The 16630-nt window shown below is 47.8% G+C and overlaps 1 protein-coding gene across 1 annotated transcript in view; it reads right to left on the bottom strand.

The window, feature by feature from the left end:
* The window catches only part of KCNQ3 (potassium voltage-gated channel subfamily Q member 3), a 296787-nt gene that overhangs the window by 32095 nt on the left and 248062 nt on the right, over positions 1-16630 (bottom strand). The window contains 5 exon segments of the mRNA XM_082719646.1: positions 3381-3407; positions 10578-10672; positions 11969-12064; positions 13409-13519; positions 15007-15162. Coding sequence (XP_082575772.1) covers positions 3381-3407; positions 10578-10672; positions 11969-12064; positions 13409-13519; positions 15007-15162 — 485 coding nt within the window.

The following is a 16630-nucleotide window of genomic DNA, read 5'->3' as shown; positions in this document are numbered from 1 at the left end:
GTTTAAGTTGGGTTTATGACACTTGTAGAATAAGACTTTTTCTGTCTGTCCGTCCATCCATCTACTCCCATGCCCACCCACTTTGTTAGTAAGTTAATACTGAAAGTTAAATACTGAAAATACTGAAAGTTAACAAAGTGTTAGGCTGTGTTCCAGGCATTGTTTTAGGTGCTGGAGATAATAACACAGTGATCAAAATAGAGCCCAGCCCCTTGGAGGCATTTTACCTAGTATGGAAGACAGACAAGAAATAAACATACAGTAGGTATTCATCAGTGCTAACAATGAAAATAAAGTAGGACCAAGGGCATAGAGACTGATGGGGCACAGGCACAGGGTTAAAGAGGGCCTCTCTTGGGAGGTGACATTGAGCAGAGTTCTGAATGAGGTGAAGGAATGAGCTGTATGAAGGCAGGATCTAAGATTTCCTGGCTGAGAGAGCAAAAGTGCCAAGTTCCTGGGTCTTCAGACTAACCGAGCTCACTCTCTACCCCTGAGGACAAGCAGGGCATGGTAACCACCCATACCAGAGTGGGACTCAGCCTGATATGGTCCGCTCCAGCCAGACGGACCCGAATTCGAAATCCCCACCTTGGCTACTCCTGTGTTTGGCGAAGGTGTAAGTTAACTAAATACTTGAGCTCAATGTCACGCAAGCAAAATGATGGTAGAGAACCTCCTTCATGAAGTCATTTGTTCATTCAGCAAATACATTTTGGGGGGAACACCCTATACTTCAGGCACAGTGTTAGCTTATGGTCTAGAGAGGAAGAGAGAATTTAAATTTTGACTATACACAGAACAGAGGTTTTATTAGGGGAGTGCTGAGTCCTACCTCAGGGTACCACGAGGGGTAAGAAGGGATGAGAGTGTATTTATGACAGCTGCCTCGTTTTTTATGCAAATTAATTAAGACGACCTAGGAAAGTATTCAGATCCTAGTAAGCACACAACAGAAGCTGGTTCTCTTCCTTCTGACTTGCCCCAGAATCATAGATCCCAAGAAGCATAAAATGATCAAAGCTGATTTCTCAGCCATTGTTGGATGTCAGCAGGGCTCAAGTTCCCCAAACAAAGTAGCCCTGATCTTGGGACTAGAGGAGCTCATCTGTCTGTTCACCCTTGGAGGGGTGTGGGGCCAAGCAACAGATTTATAAGCAACGACGGGATGGAGCTTTCCAATAAGCTGATGAAATTCCTTTTTCCTACCCCCACAGAGAACTGAGAGACATTAAGTTACAGAGAGCAGAATACTTTCCTCAGTCCGACATATGAACAGAGGTGTGGACCACCTATGCCTGCAGGGGGCAGTGGGATGAACTCCAATCTGATTCTGGCTATTTAGAAAAAATAATAACTAAGACCAAAACACCAGTTACCTGGCAGCCTGTTGAAGAAGTTAATACAAAGGCTGGAAAACATCTATTGGCAAGGATTCACTGAATGCACATGAACACTGCTCATCATTCTCTCGCCTTGCTCTTTGTCCTCCTGGATAAAGGAACTGATAATGCTTGGGTCAACGGTTCCCCCAGAACATTCACCAGGTCTCACGCCCCGTCTCCCAGCTTCGCAGCTAAAATCACACCTGGTATCTCACCTGCCAATCCATCAGCCAACCTCTTTGCTGAACAAACCCAAAATACGACACCAGAGCCTGGAAAGGGAGATCGCATGGCTTACGTAACCGACCTTGTTCTTCTTCCTGGTGGTGGGGCGGGGTGGGGAGGGATGAGCCAGCAAATGGCTGGCAACTCTAACTCCGAGAAATCATGAAATGTGCTTTCCCTCTGCACCCATGGCAGAGCAGAGAGTTCTCGAGAGAAGCATGAAGAACACGCTGAGATTCCAGACAGCTTCTTTCTGATAACTGGAGAGCATCTCAACAAACCCTCAGAATGCATCTCCCCAGGCTCCAGTTAAGCCAGGAGGGCGTGATCTGATGCACATGTGGTATTTGGCACATACATTCCAATTTGGTTGAATTTTGCTCGTGTCTCCGTAGAAAAGGCTTTCAGGTCTATGGGGTAATTCACTTATAATGTCAACACCTTTATGATTCAAAACTCTGTTGGTCCTAAGAGAAAGAGAGGACAAAGTACCCCTATGGGAGTCCTGAGACTTAGACTGTGTAACCCTGGGGCTCACAGGCTCTGGATTTGGGGTGAACGTGCCCTCTTTTACGACAGCATCTCAACTTCAACAGGTGTATCTAGGGGATGCTATCTGAGGTATCTTTCTGCTCTGCCTCTACGAACTGGTTCTCTGATGACAAATGTCCCCTGACATTGTCATTGTCAGTCATTCGGCCTCCCTCTACAATCCCCAAATGCCCCTACAGTCCAAACTAGGTCCAGATAAGAAACACTCCATCCATTTGAGGACACACACAAGAGAAGCAGGAAGTCTGAACTGAGCTTCTGTGTGTGAGTTAACTGGTGTGTCTGTAAATGTTTCTTCCAAGAGGGATTCCAGATGGGATAGGGCGTCATGGACCCCATGCAAGATGTGACCGAACTTCCCAAAGGTCACTGTCTTAAGTGGTTCCCTCATAATGTGGCCTAGGGTCCTGCCACCCCCTCCACTCAAATTCTGTCAGCTGTAGAAAAACAGCAGTTGAGCCTAGTGTCCAGGAGACAGATGACAAGATCTCAGAAGTAGTTTCTCAAAGTAAGAGATTAAAGTACATCTACATTTATAGTTATAAGTCTGTAAATAAACTGATGTGGGTGAGAGATGACATTTCTTTACAATCTTGAGCAGGGGCCAGAGTGTCCCTGATATGGTGACATCTTATTGAGAGGGAGAGAGAAGGGAGGGACACAGAAGTACCCAGAATCCAGAAGGCCACCCTGCCCCTGCAGCAGCCCAGTCAGCTGGGGTTTCCTGGGGATCATGAATGGTCCTCATGATTCACTTTTTGAGGAGGCATCTGTGAACCCAAGAAGCAAAGGCAGCAATATATAATGGAAACAATGTGGTCTTCATATTCAGACCTGAGTTGGAATATTGGTCTTGTGACTTGGTAGCTGTGTGACACAAGGAGGATAACTCAAGACGCTCTGAGCCTCAGTGTCAATCCAGAAATAAGGGCACTAAGGATGGTCTTACAATGTGGTTTTGAGGACCAAGTGAGAACTCCAGGCACAGAATTCTTGGTGGTCCTGCTCGCCAACTGGCTGTAGCTGTGATCACAGCTGAGTTGTCCTTGAGTAAATTAACATGAAAATGGCAGAAGAATACAGTGGTCAGCAACAGCAATGAGCCCTAACCTTGAGCTCAAGACCACCATGCTGCCCCGGGTCCCTACACCATACTGAACTGGCTCCTCTGTCCCAACATCACGGCGGGAAGAAGGGAATTCATGATCAGAAACGTACCTGGCTGCTGCTTCCAGCTGGTCTTTCCTAAGAAGGGATGAGAAAGAAAAATATAGAGAAGGTATAAATTGCATGAACAGCTTCACTTCTCCCCACAATCAGCCCCAAAGCGTCCCTTGAGGAAGGTGAAAGCACACAGTGGTGCTCTTAGGTGAGATGGTGAGTCTGCAGGGGAACAAGTGAATGAACTGACTTTCTCCAGCCAGACCCCAGGTCCTGCCACAAAGGCCTGGCCTTAAGCTCTCAGGGTTCCTCCTGCCCATTCATTCATTTACTCACCCAGAGAATGGTTGCCAAGCACCTGCTCTGGCCCAGGCCTCAAGTGGGGCTCAAGGGATTTGTTTAGGGGTGGGGACAGACCAGAAAACCAGGAATTGCATCACTTAGCACCACACCCCACATCACTATCACCATGTCATCATCATCGACATCATCTCCATCTTCGCTAATATTTACTGAGCAATAATTATTAGGCAGATATTATTTTCAGTTCTTTTGATGGATTAACTCACTTAACCCTCATAACAACTCTATGAGGGAAGAAGTATTATCATTCCCATTTTCATGATGACAAAACTGAGGCAGAGAGGTAAAGAACCTTGCTCAAGTTCTCACAGTTAGGAAGTAGCAGAGTCAGGATTTGAACCCAGGTGATCTGGCTCCAGAGCCCACCCTTCTAACTACGAGTGGTATGCACACATTCCAGATACCAAGCCTTTGCCCAGGCTCTGCTTGGAACAGTGTGGTCATCCTTCAAGTTCCAGCTGGAAGGGCCCCTCCTGAAATTCCTTTTTTTTTTTTTTAAGATTTTATTTATTTATTTGACAGAGAGAGAGGGAGAGGGAGAGATCGCAAGCAGGCAAAGCAGCAGGCGGGGGTGGGAGGAAGCAGGTTCCCCACTGAGCAGAGAGCCTGATGCGGGCTCGATCCCAGGACCCTGGGATCATGACCTGAGCTGAAGGCAGAGGCTTAACCCACTGAGCCACCCAGAAGCCCCCCTCCTGAAATTTCTTATCCATATTCCCAGGGTCTAGGCTGAGCTAAGCTCTTCACACGTGGGACCGGATTCTGATCCCACCATTGTACAATCACATGGTCGTCTCTGAGCTGCTTGGAGCAGAACCTCTGTTGTTTTCAGCGTTGACATCCGAGCATCCCATACCCTGGCACATGGGAAATGCACGATAGATGCCGCATGAGTAAGTGGCTTATCCCTGGGATCCGGGAGCAAATGGGGAAGAAATGGGGAGCAAATAAGAGGCATCATGGCAGAGAAGCAGAGGAACCGGCTAAGGGTCTGCAGCTCATGGGTCCGCTCCCTTTCTAATCCCAGGTGGCCTTGGATGGGTCACACATCCTCTGGGCCCATCTCTCTACCTGAAGGATGAGTACAGAAAATGCTCTGCCTTTCTAGATTTCACTGGGTATCTGATTCTGGAAGTAGGGAGGACACTGAGAGGAGAAGGGAAAGGTAGGGGGTGGGCAGAGGGCAGGACCCGTACAGGGGCACCATAGGGAGAAGTGTTAAGGAGATAGAGCCCACCCTCCATTTCCTTTCTTACTCTCCAAGACAAGGATTCCATGCCTTCTCTATTATCACACTTCCTACCTCTCTTCTCCCTCCTAGGCAATGACCTTGACTCATTTCTCAGAGAGCTGCCTTGTGTCCCCCCACCAAGTCAGCAACCTCGAACACTTGGCCTGCCCACTCTGCTTCCCTTCTGTTCACACGGATGCAGGGTCCATGACCCTGGCATCAATCCTCCACTCGTGCTTCAGAACCCGTCCTTCTGCCCTGCTCTCTCCTCCAGTCCCTCCCCCCCACCGCACTCTATTCACATCCATCTCTCTCCACTAGACTCTTTCAGTCAAAGCAAGAGCCCTGGCCCCACATTTCACTCCAGCTGGCACCTGCACTTGCTGTCTCCATGTGCTCATTTCCGTGTCACTCTCTGGTCCTTGCAAGCTGGTCTCTATGCTCATCGCTCCACTGAGATTGCTCCAGGCAAACTCCAAGGGATAAACACCCAGTGGGCACTTCCCTGTCTGTGTCTCCATCAACCTTGTCATAAGATCAGCCGAGCTGACCCCTTTCTGTTCGTTGTTATGGCCCCAGTGCCAAACACAGTGCCTTGCACATAAGAGAGGTTCAGTAAACACTTGATGAATGAATGGGATAAATAAAAGATTTTAACGACATTCCAGAGTGTTTTAGCCCTGTTGTCACTCACTGACAGGGTTTCCCATGACTATATTTGGGTACTTAGTGTCTTTCTTTCTTGCTAGAACATCAATTCTTCCTTCCAGCCCAGACAGCAGAGACTGAACATCTGCTCTGGGCCAGGTACTGTGACAGGTGCTTCCATACATTGTGTTCAGTTTGACCTTCATGACAAGAATCTTCTGAAATGGGTATAATTATCCTAGTAACCCTTCCCTCCTCTTAATTTTACCCAGTTTTCTCCCCCGAAAACTTTTTCTTCCCTAAGTTACAATGGGCTTTAGCATAACACCTGGGTTCTCATTTTTGTTCCACCACGTACTACAGGGGTGACATTAGGCAAGCTAATTAACCTCACTGATGCTCTGCTTCCTCACTGATAATATCTGGGTTATGAAAATGATGTTACCCCTTCTTCTCTTCCAGAGCATTCGAAAGATGAAATGAGCATCTATGAAAGCAGATCCACGTTTCTTGGCCATGGGGAAGGATAGCTACATATGTCCCCTTCTCTATTGCAGAACCCTCCAGCTAGCTTGATTCTTGTCAGAGAAGGAACAAGTTCTGGTTAAACAAAAAATAAACTGGGTCTTCTTAGTCAAGTAACTTCTATCTCTTGGGCCTAAGTCTTGACTCCATTTTAGTTCTCATATCTAATGTTTGTCCAATATGGTAGCCTCTAGTCACATATGACTAATTTAAAATTAAATAGAATCTAAAATGTAATTCCTCAGTGGCACTAGTAACAGTCAGATACCCAAAAGCCACAAATGGCTAGTTTGGTACCATATCAGACAATACAGATGTGCTTAGATAATTCTACCACAGCATTTAAGAAACCAAGTGGCATGCACATTCCCTGTTGATGGAAAGCAACAGGTGGTCTTAAATGTCTGCACTCACAGGTGTTTGCACATGAGAACGTACGATCTATCAACGCCTAAGGTTCTCCCTGTACCTTCTCAGACTCCCAATGCCTCTTTGTCCTAAGTGTACACAGTCTTCACTGGTCAAGAATTCAGAAGATCTGGGCTGGGTCTCAACCATCCCCAACATGATGTGTAGTCTTGAGAAAGTTCCTGAACTCCAGGACACTTCAGTTCCTTCTTCTATTGAGCTGAGTTTGGACTTAAAACTCTCTGAATTTCTTTACAGTTCAGAAACACTGAGTTTATAGTTTTAAGTAGTAACAAAAGAAAAAAAAATTCATCACCATCATCCATCACCATTAGCCCTAAACATATATATCCTTGAGAATTCATGAAGGACTGCACTGAGCTGGAAACTCTGATATGGCACTGTTCCTCAGGATGCGTTATGCACCTTCATCCTGCGAAGTCTTTGGGAGGAATGTCTGATGATGCCACCACCATGGAAGACCAGTTTGGCACTTCCTCAAAAAGCTAAACAGAGTTACCCATTCTACCCCTAGGTATAAACCCAAGAAAATCGAAAACTTGCATCCACACAATGTGGACATCAGCATAATAGCCCCAAAAAGTGGAAACGCCCCAGAAGTGTATCACCTGCTGAATGGATAAACAAAATGGGGCATCTGTCATAGAATATTACTCAATCATTAAAAGGAATCAAGTTCTGATACACAGGACAACCTGAATGAAACCTGAAATGCATTCTAAGGAAAAGAAACCATGACTAAATGACTGCATATTGTAGGATTTCATTTTCATATGAAAAGTCCATAATAGATAGAATAGAGACAGAAGATAAATTCGAGGTTGCAGGGGTTGGAGAAAAGGGGGAACCAAGAGTAACTTCTAATGGGGACAATGTTTCTTTCTGGGGCAATAAAATGTTTTGGAATTAGATAGTGGTGATCAAGGCCCTATTGTGTGAATATACTAAAAACCACTGAATTGTTCACTTTCAAAAGTACTTTTTAGAGTAGGTGAAACATAATAAAGTTCTTATTTTACTAATTTTTATTAATAAGTTTTTATTAATTAATTTTTATTTTTAGAAAAGCATAATCATTAATTTTTTTTTAGAAAAGCATAAACAAAAGACAAAAAACCTATAGGAGGCAGGTGAGGACAGCTTTGCCATGAAACATATAGAGTGGGTTGGAACTCAGGGACATTCTTTTCCCAAGGGACTGCGTTGTTTCAGAATTGTTGTTAAGTGAACCTGTCTAGTGACTTGATATTTTTGTTCTTGAAGAAAGGAAGAAAGAAAAAGAGAAAGAAAGAAAGAAAGAAAGAAAGAAAGAAAGAAAGAAAGAAAGAAAGACTGATTCTCAGTTTAAAAGCCATTCCCATATCACAGCAGCTGTCTGCAGTACAATGTATTCCTCCAAGTCCCTGACAGCCAGGACAATGCCTTATTTATAATAAATCACCCCAAAAGAATGGGCCTCTTGCCAAGACCTTGGGCTGCATAGCAAATGGAAATCATTTTGGTTCTGCACTCAGAGGGGTCGCACCTGTTCTTGCCTCTGAGTCCAAGGTCATTCTTTCCTCTTTAAGGGCGGCCCCCTTCCCTTTTTCAAAGACTCTTGAGACCCAGAAGAAGACAGATGTCGTCCCCAACCAGAAATGATGATGACACAAATAGAACTTTAGAATGAAAATGAACCTCAGTCCTTCTTCTGAGGCAGTGAATCTAACTGCTGGTGAGAAGACACGGTCCATAAACTCATACTCCATCACTCGTTCACGGAAGCCTTGATTCTTCTCTCTCCCTAAGTCCTCTGCCAGTCATAACTCCCTGACACCCCTCCTCCTTGTTAATTCACTCCCCGTACCGCCCTTCTCAAGTTTCTACCTTGGTCTATCTACACCCTGGCTTGCTCTCACCCTGAATGCTGCAGGCCTTGCGTAGCTGATCTCCCTGCCTAGAACCTTGAACCTTTCCCATCCATCTCCAAACCCTTCCTGTCATCGTCCTGAAACACGGATCCGATTGTGTCACACTCCGGCTCAAACAGCTTCTCCTTGCCCTCGGGATCAAGGTCAAATTCCTTCATCTGCCACCTGTGACTGGTGGATGGGATGTCCTGAGTAAGAAGCAGCACCTGCCACTAGCAGCTCTGCAGGAGTGCGATGGCAGAGGCAAGCTTGAGCTCTCAGGGCTCTGTTGTCCATGGTCAGGTTGTGGATTTTATTCTCTCTGTCTCCATCATCTCCTCGAAGGTTTAGTGCAGGGAAGCGAGCCAGTGGAACCCAGATCTCTTGACTCTCTTTAAATCTGTGTCACAATCTGGTGATGGGGGTGAACGGACTGGGCGTAGGTCCCATGATAAGTAAGTGGGAGCGTGGGCTGGGGATGCAGGGGCCACTTGGCTGGTGTTGGGTCCATGAAACCAAAGGGGTGTGGAAGAAACATGCTTCAGAGCCGGGCCCAGCTCCAGGTGTGAGGCTGAGTGTCCCTCTATTCTTCCTCCCAACCCAAGAGGTAGGGCGGTTCCATTTCATCCACACGCTGTAAATCCCAGCTCAGGATCGCAGGCTCTAAAACCTGGGGAGGGGGCTCCTGGGTGACTCAGTTGGTTAAGCATCTGCCTTTGGCTCAGGTCATGATCTCAAGGTCCTCGGATCGAGTCCCGAGTGAGGCACTCTTCTCAGCGGGGAGCCTGCTTCTCCCTCTCCCTCTGCCCCTGCTCCGACATGCTCTCTCTCTCCTTCTCTCTCTCTCAAATAGATAAATAAAATCTAAAAACAAACAGGATGTATTGCATGGAGCATTAGGTGTTACACACAAACAAGGAATCGTGGACCACTACATCAAAAACTAACAACATATTGTATGGTGACTAACATAACAAAATAAAATAATAAATGGAAAAAAAAAAAGCAAACACACACCCAGAGAGGCATGAGGCTTGGTCTGTCTTAATAGCCCAAGTAGTAAAACAGCCACAGGCTTTGGGGGCCTCTTGATGTGGCAGACATTGGCCAGAATGTCTGAAGTTTCTGAACCCCAGCTCGCCCCGCTGTGAGAGGAGGCTGGTGACCCGACCTCTCAGCCTGTCTCACCCTGTCAGACAGGGCGTCTGTCCAAGAGGCTTTACTCAGCCCGCGCCCCTGAAGTGACTGAAGGCGGGCTCACGACCCACACTTCCAAAGCACCCGGCTAATTTAATGCACCTTAGCATCTGAGAGCCTCTGGCCTTCCTTGTAGGACGCCTGTGAGGAGTGAACACAGTATGAACTTGGCTCCCTCGGACGTACCGGATATCCAGGGAGTGTGACTTCCCTCTTCCTTGTCACGGGGGTTGGCCGTGGGCAGAGGTTTCTATTTTTTTTTTTCCTGAGGCAATTAATTAATTAATTAATTATATTTTATTTATTGATTTGAGAGAGAGAGCACAAGATGGGAGAGGGACAGAGAGAGAAGCCGACTCACCGGTGAGCACCGAGCCCAACGTGGGACTCGAGCCCAGGACCCCGGGATCAAGACCTGAGCTGAAATCAAGAGTCAGATGCTTAACTGAGCCACCCAGGTGCCCTTGAGACCTTTAAATTAATCTCCCACCTCTAAGAACACAAAACAACATCTTTGGGTCATTGGAGGATTCCTCTTACTGCCTCTTGGGCCTGCCTATTCCCAGTATCCGGAGAAACCTGTGGGTACAGGCCATGGCCCTATGGGAGGAGCTCCCAGGACTGCTCGTGAGGCCCACTCCCCACTTCCTCAGACACCGGCCCTGCTCAAACAATGATCAGACCCTCTCTTGTCAGCCACTCCACACTGTAGCTGGCAATCTCTGGTGGGGTCACCTGGAGAGCTTCAAATGGTATAGCTGCCTGGCCCCCACTCTCAGGGATTCTGACTTAATTAACTGGGGGTGTGGCCTGAGCTTTGGGATTATTTAAGCTCTCAGTGATTCTAATAGGCGGCACCCACCAGGAACCATGCCCCATTCTCCAAGAAACTATGACGCCACAGGCACAAACACAGACCCACAGGAGGGACGGCCAGTCACCCCCAGAGCATTCAGACAGGTCGCCACTTGCCTGAAGAACGGAAAAGAGACGACTGATTCATAGAACCTCCATGTCGCCACAAGATCAATCCTGTTGGGGTTGGTAGCATAATACCTCCAGGCAGCCTGGGGGGAGAGAAGAGGGGCTGGGATCACCAGATCGCCCTGCATCACTCAACTCCCACGGAATCCCGCAGCCCCTCCTCCCTTAGAGGAACTCCTGACTCCTCTTAAGAGCTTAAATATGCATTGAGGTGATAGGCTGAGAAGGCAGGTTTCCTGGCACGTAGATCCTGTGGAAGGAATCCTTCTCCCATCCATCATCTTGGAGCCCTGACTTAAACCGTGGGGCAGGGGTGCGGAGCTATGCAGCGGAAGGAGAAGAGGGTGCTGGGTATAAAATCCCCAGAAGGAGCAGGGGTGACTCTTGCTGCAAGTTTCCCTGAGACTTCGTAAACAGCTAGGAGGATAAACACTGTCTTTTGTGCCACATCAGTTGCAAGAGATGACCCAGGATACGAAGTTTCAATTCTAATGTACTACAACTTCCGGGCTACGGTGACGGTCTGGGGGCTGGGGAATAATGGAGCAGACCCTTAGGGATTGGTCTGGCCATCACACTAGATTATATAAGAGAATATCATGTACCATCCAGCGTCAGAGCCACAGACCCACAGAGACCCTCAGGACACTGGATGCAATTTCACAGTGGGTGGTCACATATACCTTGGGTCCCATGCAGCTGTAGTCAGGGTACCCCACCCTCCTCTTCTCTGTACCCACAAAACCATGAACAGGAACACTTCTGCCTTTCTCCCCAGCTCTCACCATCCTCCCCACTTCCAGCCCACAGTGTGGGAGTGATGGAGCTGCTGGGCGTCCAACACCTACTTGTGCATGATTTTCTACTAGGCAGGACGAAGGGGCCAACTGTCCAAAATTGAGCACATGTAAGGGGTCTCCTTCTCTCTTGACTTATGGATTCTCCGTCCTTGGCATATGTGAGGGGCCACGTCTCCTTGTAGCCAATTGGCTAAGCACCTGGACTCTAGCCCGGCTCTTCCTTAGGTCAGGACAGAGGTGGGAAGTGGAAGGAGAAGCCTCATATGGACTCAGGGCAAGCTAAATTCTCCACTCCAACACAGATCGTAAAGCAGCCCATGGCTCGTTTGGTCCCTGTTGGAGTCCTGTGTCTCTTTCTCACTTAGAATCTGGTTGGAGGAGTGTGGGACGGTCACGTTCATGCACGAGCACAGGTCAAAAGGTCACCACAGGAACACCCATAGCCATCTTCAAGCAAGCACGGTCCCATGCCAAGCCCCAGGCAGGCCCACCGCCGTACCAGTACCCCCAACCCTCCCCCAAGAAATGCAGATGCACAGGAGCTTGGTCCCAATCCTGTTCCTCCGCAGGCGGACAGACCTGGATGAGTTCAGCGGCCGGCTTCCTTCTTTTCTCAAAGTGCTTCTGCCGGTGCTGCTCCTGTACCTTGAGTGCCAGTCCCGACCCCAGGATGCCCTAGAGGGAGAAGTCAGGCCCCGGTCAGCCCTGCTGGCCTCTCTGGGTGCCCCACGCCCACTCCCAGGGCCACAAAGACTCTTTTCTGCTCTTCTAGGGAGTAGATGGCTGGGTTACATGGAGCCTTGATGTCAGGAAGGCCTGGCTTCAGTTCCTGACTCTGTCACTTTCCAGAAGGGAGAGCCCGGGCAAGCCTCTTAACTACTCCATCTCAACTCCTCCACAGGGAACTGGGCTAACACTACCTTCCTCAGAATTTCGTTAAGCAAAGAGTGAAACGGTGTATTGGAGCCGTTTGTTAAGAAGTATGACACAGAACAGATGCCAGGTAAATGCTAATGGAATGTAAAATGTATTTTAGCTGCTTAAATGGTCACTTAAGACTTTTACTGGAATTTCCCAGAATCGTCACCTGTTTTGATTTCCAGGTCCACGTGCATGTGGATAGAAGCACTCCCTTTACAAGTTGGGAGAAAGCTTCGAGACCGTGCCACACCCCCCACAGCCCCTGACCCGTTCCAGATGAAGACACTGAGATTCACAAAGGTCACATGCCTAAGGTCAGCGATCTTAGGAAAAACAGACAAAGTAGGCAACCGTGGAGGAAAGATATCACTAAGGCTAGCTCTGGGAGATGAAGCAGCCTTGTTCCGTAAGAAGGTTCCTTCCAGCTTCCTGATTAAGAGCCCGAGCCCACAACCCAATAACGGTGCAACCGTGGAAACCTGACTGACCTAACTGAACCTCAGTTTTCTCATCTGGACTACGGTGACGAAAACTCACCAAACTCCCCACATTGTGATTAAATGAAGTTAAATGGGATGGTGCAGGTAAAGCATGTGGCCTGAGTCTAGCACACAGTAAGTCTAATAAGTGTTTTCTGTGACTGTTGCATTATACTTATGGGCACTGGGCTGGGGGGGATTATTCTATCATGAGTCAAATACTCACGCTTGAGGGAGATGCATTTTTTTTTTTTTTTTTTTTTACATCAGCCAGTAAATGAAACAGCAGGACAAGGGAAGGGAGTGCCTGGAGATGAAGGACCTGCCATTTGGATGGTGCTGGGGAGACGTGGGTGGGCGGCATAATCCCAGCTCCCAGGGAGCGCACAGTCTGGGGGTGGGGGGTGAGGGGGAGTGAGGGGATGCAGCACGGGGTCAGAAGTGCCTTTAGAGAGTTATGCCCAGAGGAGGGGGTCAGCTAAGTCCGTTTAAAGAAGGCAGCCTTGAGACTGGGATTTGGAGGAGCCCAACCTGTAGGACAGTCTGAAAGAGGCAGCTGGGGCCAGGGGGTGGGGACAGGTCCCACCAGTCACACTAGGGAGAAGGCTGAAGTACTTACTGCTGGAAGGGCGAAAAAGGAGACACCGATTAAGGAGAAGGTGGCCGCAATCAGGCGGCCTTCCCATGTTTTGGGTGTCTTGTCTCCGTAGCCAATGGTGGCCAGTGTGATCTGAAGAGAGAAGAGGTCAGACGTGGGCCTTTGCAGGACCAGGGAAGTCAGGGACGCGTCAGCCAAGCTCTACCCGTAAGCCTTTCCTATTGCTTGGGGGTGTGTCTCCCACCGGAGAAAAGGTACCAGGTGCCCAGAAATCACATGGGTGCCTCGCAGCCATGCCTGTTTCTAAGTGAAGGCTTTCCCTACCTAGAGACGATAAGCTGACAAATGTTTGCATCACTGCAAACATGTGCATGTGCGTTCTGGGCATATCCACACACGTGTGATTTTGTGTGTCGCTCTTTCCCAGTGTCTGCACGCAGATGAGTGAGCGCATTTACATGTGTTATGTGCGTGTCTCACATCGGGGCATGAGTCTGTGCTGATGCGTGTTGTATCGTCCTTGGTGTGTTTACAACTGTAGGTTACTGTGTGCGCATGATTGCACAGGACAGGATGGCAGATCAGTCCCATGTGGGCTCCCTAGAGCCCAACTGCCTGAGTTCAGATCCCAGGTCAACCATTAACTGGCTCAGAGATCTTTCTTGGATTAATTACTTACTTAACCACTTCTTGCCTCAGTTTCCCAGTCTTAAAAAGGGGCTTAAAACAACTCCTTAAATAGAAGTTGTTTGAATTTAAGCTATGTTCATAAGGCGTTTAGAGCAATGCTCCAGAGCAAAGTAAGCCTTCCAAAAAATGCTGGCTTTGGGCACCTGGGAGGCTCAGTTGGTTACGTATCCGACTTTTGATTTCCGCTCATGTCATGATCTGAGGGTGGTGAGATGGAGCCTTCTATCTGGCTCTGTGCTCAGCGGGGAGTCTGCTTAAGGATTCTGTCTCTCCAGGGTGCCTGTGTGGCTCAGTCAGCGAAGCATCTGCTTTGGCTCAGGTCATGATTCCAAGGTCCTCGGATCAAGCCCCATGTCGGGCTCCCTACTCAGCAGAGAGCCTGCTTCTCCCTCTTCCTCTGACCTGCTGTCCTGTCCTCTTTCTCTAATTCTCCATCAAATAAATAAATAAATAAATAAAATCTTGAAGGAAATAAAAGGATTCTGTCTCTCCTTCTCCCTCTGCCCCTCTCCACTAATGCTCGCTCTCTTGCACGCGCTCTCTCTCTCAAAAAAAATAAAAAATAAAAAATAAAAAAAATACTAGCTTTAGTACCATGTGCCCCTGTGGGTAGGAGCTGTGGGTTTTCAGGTGTGTTTGAAGGTCTGAGTGCAAGTGTATGCTTCTGCTACTGGGTCTGTCTGCACATGCATGGCTTAGCTGATAACAACCCACCACTAATGAAATAAGGGCCCCAAGTGATGATGGCCCAGACTATTCCCAGCCCTGACTTCTTGTAAGCACTAAGGTAGAGCCCAGTCCAGTGCATTCCCTGCAGGGGGAGCTCTGGCCTGTGCCTGCATGTGCACCTGCTCACCTGAGCCCTCCCACGCCATGCCCTCTACCTCTCTCTGTCAGTCCCTATGGGGACCTTCAAGACGGTGACTCACCAGGCCCCACCAAAGGGCATCTGCATAGGTCTCAAATTCCTCCTTCATCTCTTCTCCTTGGGCATCAACCTCTGGCACATCTTTCTCAACCAGGTAGACAAGAAATGAAGAAAGGATGAGCGTCAGGAACCCAATGTACCAGGCGGTGATGAGCTCCTGGGAGAGCAAGCAGTGGACAAGGGAAGTGGTCACTGGGGCGTCTCTGGATGGACGCTGGAGGCAGACACAGCAGGGCTGGGGGCCCGCTTTACCAGCTCCGCGACTGTGGGCAAGTTACTTACCTTCCCTGAGCCTTTCCTCCTTCCTTGTCTTTTATTAAATCTGAGAATAGAAACTCATGAGAATTACATGAGTTTCAGGGATTCGACAAGTTGATGCATGCTCCCGTGCTCACCACAAGTGGAGCTCCCATGACCCCCGTACAGCGCCACAGCACGGGCCGTATTCTCTGGGCTATGTCTTCCATTTCCACAGCGTATTCATTCTACAACTGAAAACCTGTATCTCCCACTCCCCTGAACCCATTTTGTCCAACTCTCCATCCCCTTCCCTCTGGCAAGCATTGGCTTGTTCTCTGTATTTCTCGGTCTGTTTCTGCTTTTTGTTTGTTTATTCATGTGTTGTTTGTTGTTGCTGTTACGTTCCATTTATGAGGGAAATCATACGGTATTTGTCTTTCTGTCTGACTGATTTCACTTAGCCTGATATCCTCTATGCCCATCCATGTTCTCACAAATGGCAGGACCTCATCCTTTTTATGGCTGTGTAATATTCCTCTGTGTATGCACCCCACATTTTCCGTATCCATTTATCTACTGATAGGCATTTAGTTGGTCTCTATATCTTGGCTACTGTAAATAATGCTGCAATAAACATAGGGGTGCATGTATGTTTTTGAATCAGAGTTTTTGTTTTCTTTGCATAAATACCCAGTAGTGGAATTATTAGATCATATGGCATTTCTGGTTTCAATTTTTTATTTATTTTATTTTATTTTGGTTTCAATATTTTGAGGAACTTCCATACAGTTTTCCACAGTGGCTGCACCAATTTACATTCCCACCAGCAGAGCACGAAGCTTCTTTTTTTTCCATATCCTTGCGAACACTAGTTGCTTCTTGTCTTTTTGATAATAATACAGTCCTTATTTCCATCAATAACATCAATAATCAAAGAGGAGAGGAAGATTTCTGTCTTCAGGTGACCTTGACATCACAGCTCAAGAGGCTTCACAGGGAGACAGGAAGGCAGGTGAAATGGCTATCTGCCTCCTAGTCGAGGCACAGGACCCGGGGTACTTGATTTCACGCAGGGCTGAGCAGATCCGGGATAAAGCTCAGCACTACTGGAAAACCGACAGCAGGGGGACCTAGCGAGGCAGAGCTAACCCAGGCCTGCCACTGATTGCCTGGAACCTGGGCAAATGAGCCCCCTCCCAGCTTTAGTTTCTTTATTTTCAAAATGAAGGGAGTGGATCGCAGTTCTTAAAAATGATGTGGACTCCTGTGTACACTCCTGTGTACTCCTGATGGAAGGAAGGAAGATAGTTTGTATGTTAAAGAGTCACATCCAGATTTAAACAATATTAAAAACCAGCATAAGTTAAAATGAGCATACAATCTTT

The sequence above is a fragment of the Mustela nivalis genome (assembly GCF_964662115.1).
Source record: "Mustela nivalis genome assembly, chromosome: 2".
Classification (NCBI taxonomy): domain Eukaryota; kingdom Metazoa; phylum Chordata; class Mammalia; order Carnivora; family Mustelidae; genus Mustela; species Mustela nivalis.
The sequence above is the reverse complement of the archived record's forward strand: the minus strand, read 5'-3'. Positions and strand labels throughout refer to the sequence as shown.